We start from the raw sequence: 16,891 nt of genomic DNA, 5'->3' as shown, positions 1-16,891 counted from the left end.
AAATTATTAGGTTGGTTTGTGAAAAGTGATTTGCTGGTTAGGGTGTGTTTGGGATTCCTTATTTATGTTGAAAAGGTATTTTGTGATAAGTTGAAAAGGAGTTATGACTTTTTAAGGAGTTTTCAAAAAAGTGTTTGGATTAACTTAAAAGCCAATAAGTTAATAAGTTATTTTTTAAAAAGTGTTTGGTTTAGCTTATTAATGTAAGGGTGTAATGATTAAAGAGAGATGGATGGAATGAAAGGGTGGAATGGAAATTCCAAACCTATAAGTTGATAAGTTACCAAATCACAACTTATTGAAACCCTCTTTTTTAGCCTTGTTGATAAAAAGAAAAGTAAAAGTACTTATGTGTTTCCAAACACTTTATAAACATAAAAAAGATTTATTAAACATTCATAAGTCATAAGAAGGGAAAAATAAGGAATCCCAAACACACCCTTAGTTATAGTGTCACACCATTGTCACGTAGACAATGGAGTTTTGTGGTTAAACTCATGTATTATGGTTAAACTAGACATTATGTAAAAGAAAAACAAAAAAAATAATAAAAAAAAGGTGATTGGTTATCACTTATTTGGGATGGCCCCGAAATTTCGTTGTTAAAAGCCTCTGGCTCCCCTTATCAACCCGGTGCATTGTAGGGCGTTAAGGCGCGACCACCTCAACTTTGCCGCCCCCTTTGACGCACCGCGCCATGTAGCTGTTGATATCACACGAGTTCTTAATACAGCATGAGTTCACGATCACTGTCACCGTTGATATTCGTCCTCACCTTAAAAATGGATCTGACAAGTGACAACCTAAGGCACTTGAAACTTTCCAAGGACTTGATAACACAAGATCCCTGCTCCTGCTCTTCCCCACATTAATCACGGGACACATAACACCAAAACCAATTTCCAGTCTGGCTCTTTATACTCTATTCTCCCACTATTAGGGATGCAATGAAACTCGAACTTGATGGGAAAAACCGAAACTCGACATAAATGGACGGGTAATACCCGACCTATTAAGGTTTGGGATTAGTTTTAAAATTTTTCGCGGGTTTGGGATTTCTAATATACCCGATTACCCGATCCGATTACCCGATAACAAAAACCCATTTACCCGATTATATGCCCGATGTACCCGTTATAGCTTATTATATTATATATATATATATATTATATTCCAAACATATTATTTGTCGAAACTTGTTTATGCTAATTATTTGAGATATTTTATCTTTATGGTAACCATCTTTGTAATCAATTAGTTATATTTTGTCAAAACCCGGCGGGTTTTTAAGCCGGGTATACCCGACGGGTATTATATCAAAACCCGATAGGAAACCCGAAACCCAAATCCCGATGGGAAAACCCGAAACCCGACGGGTAATTACCCGATTAAAACCCGGCGGGTTTGGGACGGGTTTATGATGGACTTTACTAACCGGGTATGGGTTTGAGAATACCTAAACCCGAACCAAACCCGACCCATTGCCATCCCTAACCACTATCACCAATTTCATATTTGGCCCTACATCTTTCTCTCACGTTACATTTCTACCCACAACCTTCTTATCCTCCCATCACACACAATGCCATTAAACCTCCACCTCCTAACCACCACCACCCTCCTCCTCCTCCTAACCGCCACCGCCACCGCCACCATCATCCGCCTACCAGAATTCCAAGAAGCACCCGCGTTTCGCAACGGCAACGAATGCAACGACACCACAATCATCCACATCGCGATGACCCTCGACGCCTCCTACCTCCGCGGCTCGATCGCCGGAGTGTTTTCCATCCTCCAACACTCCACCTGCCCGGAAAACACCGTGTTCCATTTCCTTACAACCCACCGCCTCTCCGCCACGCTCCGCCGCACCGTCACCACCACCTTTCCTTACCTCAATTACCACCTCCACCACTTCAACGTCAACCTAGTTAAAAACAAAATCTCCACGTCCATCCGCCGCGCACTCGACCAGCCGCTCAATTACGCGCGAATCTACCTCGCGGACCTCCTCCCGGACAACGTCCACCGCGTCATCTACTTCGATTCCGATATAATCGTAGTAGACGACGTCGTAAAGCTTTGGGGAATCGATCTCCACTCGCACGTACTCGGAGCACCCGAATACTGCCATGCAAACTTCACAAACTACTTCACTCCTAAATTCTGGAGCCCAGCATTCACGGGCGTGTTCGAAAACCGGCATGCGCGCCCGTGCTACTTCAACACGGGGGTAATGGTGGTTGACATGGTCAAATGGAGGGCGTCAAACATAACACAGAAGTTAGTAAAATGGATGAGGATACAGAAAATGTATAGGATATACGAGCTGGGTTCGTTGCCACCGTTTCTGCTCGTGTTCGCCGGAGACGTGGAGGCGGTGGAGCACCGGTGGAACCAGCACGGGCTGGGTGGAGATAACGTTAAAGGGTTGTGTCGGGATTTGCATCCGGGTCCGGTGAGTTTGCTTCATTGGAGTGGGAAAGGAAAGCCGTGGCTCAGGTTGGACTCCAAGCGCCCGTGTCCGTTGGATGGGTTGTGGGCCCCATATGATTTGTTAAAACATGGATCTTTGATTTCTGACCGGTGATGTTGTGCCGGATTTTACGAGGTGTTTTGTCGTCTGTTGACCTGTCGGTGGTGGAATGTGGGATTGGATAATATTCATTTTGTGGGGTGAGGAGTCGTGTGTGTTGGGTTAGAGTAGTTTTTGTTGATAACGAATATATAATTAAATAATTTCTTTATTTTTACTAAAATTAGGGTATATAGTGAAAGGGTGATTTACCGATTTTGTTTTAAAACCGACATAAATTTTGGTGTATTTTTTCATAAAAAAAGAGTTCATAAATTGGTAACTTTTAGAAATTCAATAGGCTTATTTAATGGATATGGCCTCAAATACTCTCGTTAATGGCCCATGTGTTAATTCGGGTTCAGAATCAACCTAATTTAGACCCATTTACCTAACAAGCGGTTGAGTATCGTGATCATTTAATGAGCATCTAACTACCAATCAACGATTAGTCTATTATATGTCATGTTTTGGCATTTACTTCTTACAAGCACATACAATTCAGTCACTCTACTATAAGTACTCGCTAGTTTACTCTATTATAATAATGATTGATATAGTTATTCTCATACTAGAGGTTAATCGACAGAAGAATTTGTATCTCACTTAGACGAGGCTAACAACTTTCCGCTTTGTAGTAAAAGGGCTTGCTTGTGGTGTTCAAAGTTCCAAATTTGAAACCCAGCTTGACGGAAATTTGATCAACATTTAATGAAGAGAGAAATATATCTAGAAAATGTTAGAAGCATTTCATGATCTTTAGTAATTTGTTATTGGGGCGAGCCAATAGGTTAATATTTTGACTTAGATTGTTGTTGATTCAATCATTCACTTAGCTAAACCTTCAACGGTTTCAAAATCTACGTTCTTGATCTCTTATCATTATCATAAAGTTTCAAGTAGTCCACACGACCTTAGTTGGTCGATTGAAGGTTATATATCCGTTTTGGTTAGATGTTTTCAATGTTAAAAATTATGGTTCTTGAATGCAACTTGTCTATTTTACAAGCCTATAACAACATTTGTTTGTATTAAACTATTAATTTGTCTTATGTAGATCTATATCAATTTAAATACTTTTTGTATTCATACTTTAGCTTTTCTATATAAACTGATCTTCTTTTATAAAGCAATTGGTTGATTTCCGTCAATTATTTTGCTTTTAAAAAGATAGATATTATAAAAACGAAAAGCATTTAATTTTCTTTTAAGAGGTTGATATTTACACACACTCATCTACTCATACTTCTACTCCTAAAACACTTCAAGAAAAAAGCTACTACTATCCTAGGTTTTGAACAATCATTTTTATTCCGTAAAACAAAAGCCTTTCTCACTCATCCAATGATAAAATGGGCGATATCTACAAAATGAACACTTAAATCTCTTGAAAAAAAAAAGAAAGAATTTGAAATTGTACTTTCAGAACAGAATAATTTGAAATTGTACTTGTACTTTAAAAACGGAATCCCACTCAAATGCTATACTTTGTGCGATTTCGCACCCCCACATTGTATAGTTAGGAAGCTGACACGTGTCATTTTAGAACAGATATATTTTTGGAATAGGGATGAGGAAATTCGGTATTGCAACTGGTATCAAATTAGGTACCGATTTGGTACCGTCGGTACCAAACTTTTGAGTTATGGTATTGATACAGTATGATACCAGTATTTCCCGAATTTTAGCTTCAATACCGGTACCGAACCGAACATCACGGTTCCAATTCCAATACAAAATAATTGCGATTTTCGGGATCGGGATTTTCAGTACCAGTACGGTACCGATCTCATCCTTAATTTGGAGGTGGTTCACTACTTGTCATGTAACATCCAATATTAATATTTTGACTGTCAAGCACCTGGATGTACGTTAAGTCGGACTATTGTTGTTAGGCTGAGGGGTGTGGAGCGCGAGAGGGGGCGCGTGAGCCCATCCGCTCGCGCCCCGGGGCGCGAGCACCACACCACCGAGGCGCGAGAGGGGCGCGAGCGCGGAAATCCAGGCGGGCGCAAGGGGTCTCGCGGGAGAGGTTGCGCGTGAGGGAGCCTGGGAATGCGTAAATAGAGCCGTTGGGCTCTTTATGTTTATTAGAAAAAAAAAAATTTTTCTCTATATAAACCAATATCAACCCAATATCACATACCACACCCAAAATCACATAAAATACTTACCACAACCTCAAAAAAAACCCAAAATCACCCCATCTTCCAAACCTTTTTTTAAAAACATGGCTGGAAATTGGTACCCAAACCTAGATTCAGATTACAGTTACGACGATTTATGGTCGGCACCGGACCAACCGATGTTTTATTCGGGGTCGCAACAATCATCCGGCTTTCAACCATCCAACATACAACCGTCTCCTAACTTTGTTGTTCCGGAGACACAAGAACCAGAAGGTGAAGCTGCGGGACAAAGAAGACGCGTCCACCGGAAAAAACAAGTTGCAACGGACGGGTCGGGTTCGGCTTCGACTGGAAGGACGAAACGGAAAACCACTCCGTGGTCATCGGATGAGAAGGAAGCCCTGTGTCGGGCTTGGATAGTCATTTCTGAGGATCGGCGTTGCGGTAATTGTTTTAACGTTTTTAAAAATGATTTTTAATAAAAAAGTTAAATAAAAAAGTTAAATGATTTTTAATAAAAACCGCTCGCGCCCCCTCTCGCGCCCCTCCACACCAGGGCCCGGGGCGCGAGCACCACAACCAACACCCATCTTATCAAGTTTCTCTCTCTGCCACACGTCACAATATTATTGGCTGGAGCCCCCACTCGCGCCCCCTCTCGCGCCCCCCACACCCCTCAGCCTTAGGTTAAATAATATCTTTACATTTATATTTTTTTCAGCAAGACGACAACTGACCCTTGCAATCAGTCATTTCCACAGTCACCACCATCTCCATGATCATGACCATCACCACTACCGCAACCATCACATCCATCACCATCGGCGTCACCTCCACCATTGTCATCCTTCAACAGCAGTCGCCAAACAGACATGATGGGTGAGCTTTTTTATTTTGATATTCTTTTTTCTTTTCAATAATCATTAATGAAAACTAATTTAAATCAACAACTGTTTTTTTTTTCCTAAAACCAAATCAATACATTTGTAGCAAACTTAAAATTTGTTGGCGGCTCATACGAATTGACGTTGAAACTTAACATGAGTATACAATAACGTAATCTTTCATCAGCTACTTCTGAGCCCTCCACAGATCCCGTTCTAGTGGTGGTCGTCTTCTAAGAGGTTCTGGTCGTGGTGTTTGTTCATGCTCGACAAAAGTTTTATCCCTACTCGAAAAGTTTCGATTAAAACAACCACTAATTTTCTAATAAAATATGAGAGAATTAGATAGCGAATTATATGAGAGTATGATAGAAAATATTTGAAGTTTTTTATTTTATTTTATTTTTGTTTATAAAATTAGTAGCTGAAGGGGTTTGGAAAATTCCGTTAACGGTCATAAAATATTTAATTCTCTAAAATAATTATAATTGCTATTTTTTATTCTAGAAGATAAAATGCGTAACTTTCTAAACTAACGCCGGTTAAGGCTTGGCTAACAATTGCTATGGGGTCTCACTCTAATATTGTGAAATTGTTTTAGAGCGTTGACATTTAAATCATCAAAGAAATTAGTGGTTATGGAGTGATTTATGATGTTGTAAGTATATTAAAGATAAATGATTTTTCTGTATATTTGAAAAATTACTATTCATCCCATATAATATATTAATATTTGTTGAAAGTAGTTGTGAGTGAAAGAAATAGTAAGGGTAATGATAAATGTATAAAAAGTATAATTTAATTGAAAATAATAGAACAAATGTAGTGTTTTAGTGTAATTTTGAATTTAGAGATCGTGAATTAGATATGAATGCTCTTAATTTGAAATTTCCAGCCACATCACCGAGTTTAACACCTTATTCCACTATGGTCTAGTTTGAGGCCGTAAAAGGACTCTGGCATGCTCCAACAATGTATTTATAAATGGCAAGGATTAAAATCTCGTGGTGAATAGAATAATGTAGATTTTGCAGCACGATTAGAGAGTAACTAGTGCGTAAGTTATGCATCAAAATTAAAAAGAAATTGTACATGTCTGACTAGTGACTACTAGGCATTGTTGCAAAAGTCGCTAAGCGGTCCCTAGGCGGCCGACCCCCTTGGAGGGAGTACTCGGGGAGTACTCGGAGAGTACTCGGACATAGAGGTGCACAAATCGGTTTTTTTGAAAAAACCGGTTCGGTTTTTAACCGGACCGGTTTTTTTTATCCAGAAAAAAACCGGTTCGGTTAATAACCGGACCGGTTATTAACCGGTTATTATTGCTGAAAACTCAAACCGGCCAAACCGGTTTGGACCGGTTTAGAAACCGGTTAGAACCGGTTATTAAACCGGTTTTTTTATAACCGGTTTTTAAAAACCGGTCTAACCGGTTAACCGGTTTTTTTTTTTTTTTTTTTTTTTTTTTTTTTTTTTTTTTTTTTTTTTTTTTTTTTTTTTGCTTTAGGGTTTAGGGTTTCGTTGTTAGCATTCTTTGCTTGGAAGATTAAAAACACATAACTTTCATTTATAGCTTTTACATTAAAAATACAAACATTAAATCGTTATCGCATATTCGTAACTCAAAAATACAAACATTAAAGAATGTTTAGACACGATTACATTAACAAGTTGATGTTTGTTACTCATTTTCTTCGCTACCCGATCCCGAGCTATTCCTTAGGTAATCGTCGTACGCGGCTTCTTCATCGGTCATTGGTTGAGTGTGTCCTTGATTGACCTCGTCTTCATACAAGGCCGCCTCATAGTCCATTTCCCCCTCGAGTGAGCGTTGATGTTGTGCCCTGTCTAAAGAGTCCAAGTAATCCTTGTAGCAAATCGACATCTCTACAGCTGGTGGAGTGAGTCGAGTCCTCCTAATCGATATAACCCTGCCAGAAACAGAAAAAGCAGACTCCGAAGCTACCGTGGAAGCTTGGACCGTTAGTAAATCTTTGGCCATGGCGGCGAGGATCGGAAACTCATCCTCCTTACCTCTCCACCAAGCCAGCAAATCAAGACTTCTAAATTCATCCGGAGTCATGTGTTTCACAAAGTTGGTACCACCATACCTTCCAAGTTCACTGCTTGGGGTGTTTACCCTTTGACGTTTACCGGCGTCTTCCCAAATCATGTAGTACATCCCCATTTCAAGGTCGGTTTGGGATTGGGATTGGGCAACAGCTCTTAACGAGTCATGAATTTGGGAAGACGACCCGTATCTTGTAAGGTAAACATCATACATGTTTGCCAAGGTGGTGTTGAAATCATTCTTTAAAGTTTGGCTATAATAGGGGTTTTGATCGTCGTTTAACCCTAGCTCATCACAAATTTTTTCTATTAAAGCTTCAACACCACCAACATTGATGCAAGGGTTTAACGCAGCAGCACAGGTCAAAACAGCGGGTAGTTCTTGAAAATATTTTTTAAATTTTTCTTTCATTTTTACACCCATATCAAAATAAGGTGCACCCCTACAATGAAGGTCACTCAACTTTGTGCACATGACAGCAATTTTTGGTAAAGCAATGGGGCTTGTTGGATAGTAAACCCCGGATAAACTACTTGTGCAAGATTTAAAAATTTGAAGAACCTCCGTAACGATCTCAATCAATAACCAGTTTCTAGGATCGTACGGTGCACATTTACCCCTATTTGACAAAATTTGATGAAACGCAATTAACGATTGTTTTTGTTGGATGGCTTTCTCAAACATTTCACAAGTCGAGTTCCATCTTGTTGGACAATCCCAGTTAGGCCCCAACCATTGACAGTTAGCTTCTTCACAAAATTTTTTGTATCTTGAAAATGTTGAATTGTTGCTAAAAACATCTCGTAACATTCTTTTAAAATTGTTTCTTTGCGTTTCGATCACGTTTAACCCATCTTGCACGGCCAAGTTGATAATATGTGCAATGCATCGGCTATGAAAAAACGCTCCATCACAGATAGGTTTATACTTTAATTTTAAATGGCCAACCGCGGCCGTATTGTTGGACGCGTTATCAAACGATATTGAAAAGATTTTATCTTCAATCTTGTATTGTCGAATGACTTTATCCAAGAGTTTAAAAATATTTCTACCCGTGTGCGGGTAATCAAACAATTGAAACGCAACGGTTCGTTTCATCATTTGCCACGACCGGGGGTCAACCCAATGAGCCGTCACACAAATGTATGAGTCGGGCGAACCATTAGGTACCGACCACACATCCGTGGTTAAGTTCACACCAGTTTGTAAGTTTGAAAAGTATGAAATTAGTTCGGATTTAGCGTTTTTCCATGCTTTAAGCATATCTCTTCTAAGGGTCGAACGACTTACGTGTTGGTAGCGTGGTTGAACATACGTTTGCATCATCTGCGTGAATTGAGGGTTGTCGAAGTGGTTGAAAGGAAGTGATTGTTGAATCACAAAGTTGCCAAACTGTTGACGTACCGCTTCAAGGTCGTACGTAAACACTGTTCCTTGATTCGTCATCTCCGGCTGCGAACTACTTCCGGATTCGTCCTTCAAGACCTTGCAAGAGGGCTTTTCTACATGAGCTCTTAAACTGGAGTTTGCTTCTTTGTTATAAAACTTCAAACAATGTTTGCATCTAGCTTTTTGGGTTCCGTTAGACATTTCGCATAGGTCGAAATGTTGCCAAATATCTTGGTTTCGTTTCGTGGGGATGACCCGAACGACGGTTTCTCCCGTGTTCGAGGCACCCATGTTGACCGATGAAGCAGCACTTTGGGAGGCCATGATAATCGACTACGAATTAAGAGTGGTATACTCGAGTATGAAATAAACGACTACGAAAGAAGAGCGTTTGGAGTTGTATAATCGCGTATGAAATAAACGTTTAGAGCTTTTGGAGTTGTATAATCAAGTGTGATCTAACCAATACCCAACCTAAACTATATATAGATGTTTGTGGGGGTAAAATGGTAAAAAAACAAAAAAAAAACGGCTAAAAAACGGTCAAAAACACAAAAAAACGGCTATAAGGCCGTTTGGTAACGTTCGAAAACCGGTTAAACCGGTTAACCGGTTATTAAAAAACCGGTTAACCGGTTTTTTTTATAACGGTAATAACCGGTTATTTTAAAAACCGGTTAACCGGTTTTTTAATAACCGGTTATTAAAAAAAACCGGTTTTTTTTATAACCGGTTATAAAACCGGTTTTTGGTCCAAAACTTATAACCGATACGTAAACCGGTTACGTAAACCGGTCAAACCGGTTTTTAAAAAAACCGGTTTTTAAAAAACCGGTTTTCGGTTAAACCGGCCAAACCGGTTCCGTAACCGGTTTTTTTGACCACCTCTACTCGGACATGATAAATATAAAGAAATTAATTTTTTGGGTAATTTATATATTTCAAATATCATAAGTTTACTAATATTTATAACAAAATAAGTGAATATCAATATAAATAAGATAAATACATTTTTAAATACAAAATTATTCTAAAAAATGTTAATAATTAATTAAAAAAAAACGATATTCGTTTTTTAATATTATAGAAATACGAATTATGTTGTATTTTAAGTCAAAATAGGCCCAAGTTAACCGACTAAATGTATTTATGGCTGATGTTGACCACCTTTGAACAATTTTTAGTAACTAGGCGGAGTTAAAGAAACTCTCCTCGGCACCATACCTTGGAGCGAGTACTCGAAGAGTACTCGGCCTTGTAGACCTACTTTTACAACATTGCTACTAGGAAACTAGAGGTATTCTTCGGGTTCGTTTTTCGGGTTTTGGGTTTTTCGCGCCGGGTTCTTCGGTTTTCAAGTTTTAAATCTTAACCCGAAACCCAACCCAGATCCCTCATGGGTTTTTCGGGTTCGGGTAATTCGGGTTCGAGTTTTTCGGGTTGGGTTAATCGAGTTTCGAGTATCCTATAATACAAAATTAATAACTACAATGCTAAAATTAAAATAACATATTCTTCTTTGCTCGTTACGCAAATAGTCAAATAAAATAAACTATCATAACTTGATAAAACAATTCAAAAGAAGAATAAAACTAAATAACTAACTCGAACCATAATATTCTTTAATCGGACGTGATTTGGTTGTTCAAATACGGTTGCTATTAGTAATAGACGGGAAACATAAATTAACAATAATCAATTTATCTATAATTGGAATGAAAACAATCGATTAGGGTTAACAACTAATAACTTTAGTGGCTAAGACTAAGCTATTTTACCTAAAAATATAATTAAATTTAAAACTAAAAGTTTATTAGGGTTTTCGAGTTGACCCAAAACTTGTAAATCAAACCCGAAAACCAACCCAAATTACTTCGGTTCGGTTTGAGGTTAGTCTTTTCTCGGGTTCGGGTTTTTCAGTTCAGATTAGTTCGGGTATGGGTTTTCCGGGTTCGGTTTCAGGTAAAAGTGACAACCCTATAGGCAACCATGTAATAAAATAAAAAGATTACCCTATGGAATAGTAACCAAGTTTTGAAATTGTTCAAATCAGGTTACTCATAAAATATTTTGTTCAAATTAGGTTACTAAAGTTTTATTTGTGTTCTAATACTATATATTTTAACAGAATAGCAGTTTATGTAGTTTTTTTATTCTAAATAGTTTGACATTGTAAATATTTTTTTAAATAACTGAGAAAAATAATTTTTAAATTACGAAAAGAAAATCTAAAACACTGCAAAACAAATATGAAATTTGAAAAAAAAAATCTTGATTTTGTTTGTTTTTTTTTCAATTTTTTAGATTTTTTTTTGTAATTTTTCTCACTTAAATTTTTTTTTTCAATTATTACTAATGTTGTCAATTTAAAAAAAAATATTTTATAATATCAAACTATTTTAAAAATAAAGAAATAAATTCACATAATCTGCTATCTAGGTAAAATATCTATGATTAGAAAATAAAGAAAACTTTAGTGATCTAATTGAAACAAAACATTTTATAAGTGACATGATTAAAACAATTTCAAAACTTGGTTTAGAGGTGCACAAATCGGGTTTTTTTAAATACCCGATTTCGTGTATCGAACCGGGTTCAGGTATTGTAAAATCGGGTATTGGCAATGCCTGGATCGAGTTCGGGTCCAAAGTATTGTCTCTAAAAACCATACCCTATGCATCGGGTATATACTGGGTATTTAAATACCCTATTTCCGAGTATTGGAAAGAACCCTAATTTTGGATTTTTTTCGGGATAGTTTTTGGGTATAGATTAGATTTTTGAGGGTGTGCATTTTTTAGGGGTATTTTTTGGATATTTTTTAGGTATTTTTCGGGTGAATCTGGATATAAATCGGGTATTTGAAAATCCCAATTTCAGGTAAGGTCGGGTACGAGTTCTGATATTAAAAAACTAGGTATGAAAAAAACGATTCCAGGTCCGATTCCGAGTTTTTGGACCTAAAAGGGAAAAGCATAATTTTCTAATCGTTAGCCCAAAAACCGTTCCTGTGAATGGGGCAAAAAGCCCAAAATGACGTCATCACGTTATCCTCCTCCACGTTATCTTTTTGCAAACACAATTCACTGCAAGAGAAGCAAAGCAAAACCCTCTTTACCAATGGCGTCTATCCTCTCATCCTCCTCCTCCTCCTCATTACTGTGTTCCAATTTCAAGGGTAATCTTTCACCTCTCAAATCACACATTCCTCAATTCCCTAATTACAATCCCAACAACAAAAACAAACTGAAACCATTGATTGTAAGCGCTGCTGCGATTCCAACGGCTGTGGTGAGTTCCAATGTCCGCTTCCGTCTTGACAATCTGGGCCCACAGCCTGGGTCCAGAAAGAACGCCAAGAGGAAGGGCAGAGGACACGCGGCCGGACAAGGTGGGAGCTGTGGCTTTGGGATGAGGGGTCAGAAATCGAGGTCCGGTCCCGGTGTTCGCAAGGGCTTTGAGGGTGGCCAGATGCCGCTTTACCGCAGGCTTCCCAAATTGAGGGGTATTGCTGGAGGTAATATTAATAATTGATAAATATATTGTTATTTATAAGTATGCTTTTGATTTGATACTTCTGATACTTATGCATTGCACACCATGGTGCTTGTTGAAATGTTTGATTGGGTGGATTTTTCCTGAAAGATCTCATCATTTAGTGTTTATTGTTTAGTGCAATTTGCAGCTTTTGAAACACTTGTTAAAATGTTTGTTTGAGTTAAAGTTGGTAATCACGGTCTTGATTTAATTGAATTTGGGGCTAATCATAAGCATATGTTTTGTTAAATCAAGGTATGCATGCTGGGCTATCGAAATACGTTCCAGTGAACTTGAAAGACATAGAAGCTGCTGGATTTCAAGAAGGGGAAGAGGTTTCACTCGAGTCCCTGAAAGCAAAGGGGCTGATCAATCCATCAGGAAGAGAAAGAAGACTTCCACTCAAGGTAGTAGATAAAAGAAAAGCTAGATTCTTTGAATCTGAATCAGGGTTCTTGAGAGTGTTTGAAGGTCTTTACATTGGGAAATTTTTTGTAAATAGTTCAAATGAGAGATTTGTTCACAAAATCCTTGATCTTAAATTCCAGTTGATCACAGCTTTAGGTTCTAACATGAAAGAACAAATTTGCCAACTAAAGTATACTTGAATGGTAAACTTGCCACCAAATACTACTCACTAAACTATATTTATCACCATTTTGTTAACCGGCAATTTCATATATACCCCTGCAAACTTGAAAAACATCATATAATATACTCATGGAAAACTAAAAATATCATATATGCCCTTAGTTAAAATATCAAATACCGAATTCATTAAAAACAGTTGTAATAAATGACCATTTTATCATTATTTTTCTGAAACTTTAAAATTGCATATATGCCAATCTTTAACTTCAAAATGTTTTATTAACCCATTTATAACTTAATTTTTTTTACTCATTTTCAAGCTAATTTTTTTGCCCATAAATATATTGGAAAGGAGTAGAATGGTTATTAAGTAGAAAACCATTAAAGCTGGGTAGATATGATACTTTTAGTTTTGGTGGAGTTACTGGAGTATATGTGAAAATTTCATGTTTGTAAGGGTATAAATGAAATTAGAAGGCTTTATATTGCCGTAATCTTTTAAACATATTTCGCCCCAAATCTTTTGAGATATTTTTTTTCCTGATACTTAATTTAGTTTGAATTAAAGTTTTTTGTTTTTTGTTTAGATTCTTGGTGACGGTGAAGTGAGTGTAAAGTTGAACTTCAAGGCTCGTGCCTTTTCTGCACAAGCTAAAGAGAAGCTTGAAGCTGCAGGTTGTTCATTGACCGTGTTGCCAGGCCGAAAGAAATGGGTCAAGCCATCGGTTGCTAAGAATCTGGCCCGTGCTGAAGAATATTTTGCCAAGAAACGAGCGGCTGCAGCTGCTAACGAATCACCTGAATCCACGGCTTAGAACCAGGGTTGAGTCAATTGTATTATGTTTTTGTAAACGAGAAAATAGATGTAAAGCAACACTTATTCATATTCTGCTTGTCTGGAATCTGTATCTTCAAGAATCTAGATCTCATCTTGTTATGTAGCTCTTGCTTTATGTAATCTTAGCTGTTTGTGTGTTCAAGCAAATGGTACGAGGTCTCATGTCTGTAGTAACCCATTTTTTTTATTTATATTCTGGTTTTATTACTAATATATCAAGAGAAAATATTACCAGATTCGTTAATTTAAAAATCTATATAAAACTTGATTATATGTATAAAGTATTAACAAATGATGAAACATGGTACACGGTAAGTTAAAATCAGCTCAACATTAAAACAAATGGACAGATTCTTTTGTCTGTTTTGTTCTTGTATCTCTCTCTCTCTCTCTCTCTCTCTCTCTCTTTCGCAAACCCAAACGGCCAATGCAAACTCATAACAGCCAAACCAACCGGCCAACACAAACTCATAACGACCAAACAAAATTCTTAGCTATGACCTTGTATTATCACGGCTAATGCCGAGATTCAAGGTTAATCAGCTACAACCGACAAGAACCGTAAAACATCAGGAGAGAGAATGCTGAACCGCTACTCTTAAAAAAAAAACTGCCACTTTGGACAGCGGAGATTAAAACTCCAAAATAACTGATAAATTAACACGGCCAAGATTTGTCTAGAGCTTTTGGTGAGCATTTGACTGACTGCGAACTAAATTATTATAACTACCTTGTAGTACCTGTTTCCAATGAAATTATGATTAGTTAAGTTGTATCAAAAGCTTATATATGTGTATATCTAAAAAGTTGACTAAATATTTCATTATACATATTTTTTTCTTTAAAGACAATTAATATGATTGTGCTATGACTGCTATCACCGTGTTTGGTTCAACATCATAAGAGTTTTCATTGTCTTGGCTGCTGCATCAACTTAGTACTAGTAAACGTTATAGGCTGATAGTTGATTGCTTGCTCATTTCATATTGTAGTCAAAACTAACTGTTACAAGTTCCATTGATAGAATATTTCAAAGCACATATCTCAAACAAGAAAAAGTCAATCTCGAGGGAGAATGAGCATGATGATATGATGGAATCTGATGATATGTCACTTGATTACGAAAGAAAAAGATAAGTTTAAGATGGTAATTAACAAGTCTAAAAAAGAAGGATCGGCCGTGCTAGCTAAGCCCACACAATTGCCACCTCGAGTCCAGGTGGATGCTGACTAAGTAGCAGCATTTCTTCAAGCTGCTATCAGAGACATTAAGCCTTCCAATTTAGGATTTCTGAGTCACACTAGACTCACTAGTAGAAGTTACTTAAAGGCTTGAGAGACTTAAACAAGCCAAGATGTTTGTGGCGAACACACACCCTTCAGTCTTCAGATGTTGGTACTTGAGATAATAAATTATAATCAGAAAAAGAACATTTGAATGAAGAAAAACGAGCAATGGGAATATACCGAGCTCATTCTACAAAAGATAAAAAAGATGACGGCCATGTAATTATGTAATTACATCGTAGTGTATGTACACTATGCTGTAATTACACTACACTATGTTGTATATATAATTATGCTACTTATGCTCACAGTTAGCACGTTCATTTAATTTGTATTTGATCCAAACCTCCATGACATTTTGTTAGAATCTTTACATCAAAATCTTATTTTAGTATGTTTTGTTATTAATGTTTCCATAAGTGTGATATTTTCTTTACAGAATTTTCACAAGTCCATGTCAATTTTGGAGATGGAAAATATATTGTTTGACCGCAAAAGTCAAATGACACATTTTTCTTGCATACAGATGTATTAACAAGATGCTTTGTTTCTATGTATTCATGCCCTTTATTTATAGACCGCAGGAAATTCGGACAGATGGAGGACCCGCCTAGTAAGAGGGTTTTATCAGGTGCCTGGAATGGTTGCAATGTGTTTACTCTCGCTTCTAAAAAATATGACCCACGGGCCTGCCGGAATCATCCACGGTACAATCAAAAGTATGACCCACTCCAACTATTTTCCAACTCTTTAGTATATTTTGTAGAACATAAATAGCACACCACCCTGTTACGTGCCTTCCAACCATGTTGCATGTATCAAGATTATTAGAGCACATGTTCACTTCTTATGTGTTTTCTTAGTTAGTGGGTAGTTATCTAGATAGTGGGGTAGTAGTTTGTAAGTCTATTTATTTGCTTTGTGTATTCAATCAAAGTCATGAATGAAATTATTATGATTTGATAATCGAAGTCTCTTCCAAAAATCTATGAATTCTATTCTGGTTTCCGTCTATTTTCTTTGGACCATTTGATTAACAAACACGGTTCGTAACAGTGGTATCAAAGCCGTCGTGATCCCCCCGGACACATGGCTGCTCAAACTCTATCCGAAAACGAGTTCTGTCAATGGGTGAACGAATCCTTTGCAAGGCTCAAGTTCAAGTTGCAAATCATCTACGATGAGTTGCGATCGATCCGAATCGCGTTCGAATCCCGCCACATCCCTACTCCTCCAACATCTGTTTTGGCTACTGCACCACCATCCATGACCTTTGCTTCCGCTCCACCGCCACAAATTGCCGCCGAACCGCCACCGAAAACCTTACTACCGCCAAAAGCCACACCGCCACGAGCAGTAGCACCACAGCAAAAAACTGTCTCGGCTTATCCGTTAAAAACTCCACTCGCCTCACCGTCACTAAACCTGTCCCTACCATCGCTTATAACCAATGTATTGCATGAAGTAATTGCTAGTAAATATCCAACTGTTAAAGTGGATCCAATTACTTTGTGTCCAAAGCGTTACGGAATTTCTAAATTTCCTGCTGAAAATGAGAGTTCTATTGCAATGAATGAGATGCAATTTCAA

At 37.6% G+C, this 16,891-nt stretch overlaps 2 protein-coding genes across 2 annotated transcripts; both read left to right on the top strand.

Moving 5' to 3' along the window:
- Positions 1–1,567: 1,567 nt before the first annotated feature.
- LOC143573397 (putative galacturonosyltransferase-like 3) lies at positions 1,568–2,829 on the top strand. The gene has a single exon (XM_077058287.1). The coding sequence runs from the start codon at positions 1,583–1,585 to the stop codon at positions 2,588–2,590; it is 1,008 nt and encodes a 335-aa protein (XP_076914402.1). The 5' UTR covers positions 1,568–1,582; the 3' UTR covers positions 2,591–2,829.
- Positions 2,830–12,165: 9,336 nt separating this feature from the next.
- Positions 12,166–14,139, top strand: LOC143573396 (large ribosomal subunit protein uL15c-like). The gene is made up of 3 exons (XM_077058286.1): positions 12,166–12,565; positions 12,841–12,992; positions 13,764–14,139. Exons 1-3 carry the CDS (start codon positions 12,169–12,171, stop codon positions 13,989–13,991), a joined length of 777 nt encoding a protein of 258 aa, XP_076914401.1. The 5' UTR covers positions 12,166–12,168; the 3' UTR covers positions 13,992–14,139.
- The last annotated feature ends 2,752 nt before the right edge of the window (positions 14,140–16,891 follow it).

Source organism: Bidens hawaiensis, unplaced genomic scaffold, assembly GCF_021521415.1.
Source record: "Bidens hawaiensis isolate Kalapana, Puna unplaced genomic scaffold, B.hawaiensis_p1.1 tig00026406_1, whole genome shotgun sequence".
In the NCBI taxonomy this organism is placed as follows: Eukaryota; Viridiplantae; Streptophyta; class Magnoliopsida; order Asterales; family Asteraceae; genus Bidens; species Bidens hawaiensis.
Note: the sequence above shows the minus strand (reverse complement) of the source record. Positions and strands in the feature narration are given on the sequence as shown.